We start from the raw sequence: 2,718 nt of genomic DNA, 5'->3' as shown, positions 1-2,718 counted from the left end.
ATATATATATATATATATACACACACACACATTCTGCATATATATATGTGTGTGTATATATTTATATATGTGTGCATGTGTATATATATAAACATATATATATGTGTGTGTGTGTGTGTATGTCTATATATACATAGTCAACAGAATGATATATATCTTGCTACAATTGTATATGTGTGTGTGTGTATACACATATATATTACTTTCAGTCTTGTTGCATAGAAACATTTTACAAGAAAAGAGAAAGAAATATTTAAAAAGATAGAAGAAAAGAAGTGAGAAAATATTTTTCAAACCTTAAATTTGATTTTTTTTAAAATAAACACGAGTAAAAGAAAATGATGTGAAATAAAACAAAATTATTAAATTTAATTAAAATAACCAAAAAGAACAAAACCTTAAAAGTAATATTTCTGAATGAAGTAAATGGGTTAGATTTCTCATTTGGAGAAAACAGTCATTTCCAATGTTGTCTACAGAAGCTTGCAATAAAACAAAAAAAAGTCCTGTTTAAAATTTGGCTTCTTTTGTTTAAAGAGCTTTTGATAATTCTAAATTTGTAATACATTCTCTTGAAGCATTTCCACTTCAAGATCTAAATATAATACAGTAACACAAGGCTGTAAATTCATAGCAAATATGTGCAATTTGCATTAAATTCCAGTATATGTCAGCTAAATGTTTCATTTGCCCAAGTGCAAAGAAATGAAAATTGAAGTTGAATTTGGTGGAATTTGAACTCTGACACTAGAGGAGTGAAACTAAATATTGAACCTGACAATAACTACAACTAACTCTTTTGTGAGTCAAAAAAGGAGTTTCTTATTTCTTTACTGTCCACAAGGGGCTGCACAGAGAGGGGACAAACAAGGACAGACAAACGGATTAAGTTGATTATACCGACCCCAGTGCATAACTGGTACTTATTTAATCCACCCCGAAAGGATGTAAAGCAACGTCGACCTCAGAGGAATTTGAACTCAGAACGTAGTGGCAGACAAAATACAGCTATGCATTTCGCCCGGCGTACTGTTTCTGCCAGCTCGCCGCCAATATAGAAACTCCTCGAAAAAGGAGTTTCTATATTGCTGTTCTACTTGTTGGAAAAGGTATTCAAATCCTCTCCTTTACAATGACCTGTCTACAGGCTTTTACGGTTCAAAACTTATCAGTGCTGCCTGACTGGCTCCCGTGCCAGTGGCACATAAAAAGGATCCACTATACTCTTGGAGTGGTTGGTGTTAGGAAGGGCATCCTGCCAGATCAGATTGGAGCCTGGTGCCACCTAATGGCTTGCCATCCAACCCATACCAGCATGGAAAACGGACGTTAAACAATGATGATGATGATGATGATGAGTAAAAACCAAAATGTTACTCACCTTCTCCCAGTGGATCAATAGTATGAATCATGAGTTGCAGAAATCCATGACGAAATCTTCCACTTCCAGAGTGTAGAATTGGTAAACTACAACTTCGGACTGGTTTCTTTGGAGATAGTAAATAAGAAGAAAAATAGGAAAAAGAATAATTTTCTTCATAATAAAAGGATCGCATTTATCTATGACATACATACAATATAGCATAAATTACAATATGCTTGTTATACATTTTATTTATATAATTATATAATATATAATACATATTACAGAACATAAGCTTTGACAAACATATACTATAACGTTACAGACATACAAGGGGGTGCTGAAAATTCCCTGGCTATAAGGATATTGTGAAAGGCCCGGTTGGAAGCCCAAACTTCCAAGTTCTTTTACAGGGCTTACAAAAACTGAAGGACCACTGCAATAGGACCAGGGCTTACAAAAACTGAAGGACCACTGTAATTAGTGTGTGAATCTGAGGGGGTAATATGTTGAATAAAATCATAATTAACTGATCCTTCTGTATTTCCTTTCACCCAAAACCAGGGAATTTTCTACACCTCATGTAGTGTAAGTTAAGCTATACATATTGTATAATATATTAATTATGATACACCTGAGGACGTAGCTTAGTTTCTGCATTATTCTGAAAGATTTTTTTGCATTTTGCATTAATGCAGACATGTAATTTATTTATTATCGAATATAATATTCTTTTATTCTTTTACTTGTTTCAGTCATTTGACTGTGGTCATGCTGGAGCACTGCCTTTTAGTCAAACAAATCAACCCCAGGACTTATTCTTTGCAAGCTTAGTACTTCCTCTAACGGTGATGAGTTGGGTCTAATGATAACAACAGCTGCCTCACACTGTGTCCAACAAACCCTCTACATCTGACTTCAGTTGGAAAATGCTCAGCTTTCCAGCCTACGTCTTCATATTCCTCGAGGAGGTTTACATAACGGTCAATGTTTTCAGCCCAAGCAGCGTCCATGTTATCTTCATGAGGAACCATAATAACATAATTTATTGTAATCTTATATCTAATGATCATAATGCAAGTATATACTATATATGTAACCAAAGCTCTGAACAACCTTTTGAATCAATATAGTATGATAGCACAGTCCTAAACATACTAATTTCATTATAGCAGTGAGAATATTGATAACAGCAACAACATTTAAAGCAACATCTAGAAGACTGAAATATCAAACAAGCAAAAACATATGAAGACCACAACAATGACAACAACATCGGCAGTGAACATTTGTGTCAATTACAAAATCAATAATGCAAACTACAACATCGTTTATATATATATATATATATATAT

General features: G+C 33.6%; 1 protein-coding gene across 1 annotated transcript in view; it reads right to left on the bottom strand.

Moving 5' to 3' along the window:
• Positions 1 to 2,718, bottom strand: part of LOC106873659 (sodium/potassium/calcium exchanger Nckx30C) — a 27,152-nt gene that overhangs the window by 7,205 nt on the left and 17,229 nt on the right. The window contains exon 2 of the mRNA XM_052973310.1: positions 1,382 to 1,487. Coding sequence (XP_052829270.1) covers positions 1,382 to 1,412 — 31 coding nt within the window. The 5' untranslated portion in view covers positions 1,413 to 1,487. The remainder of the gene's footprint in view (positions 1 to 1,381; positions 1,488 to 2,718) is intronic.

Source organism: Octopus bimaculoides, chromosome 15 (genome assembly GCF_001194135.2).
Source record: "Octopus bimaculoides isolate UCB-OBI-ISO-001 chromosome 15, ASM119413v2, whole genome shotgun sequence".
Taxonomy (NCBI): Eukaryota; Metazoa; Mollusca; class Cephalopoda; order Octopoda; family Octopodidae; genus Octopus; species Octopus bimaculoides.
The sequence above is the reverse complement of the archived record's forward strand: the minus strand, read 5'-3'. Positions and strand labels throughout refer to the sequence as shown.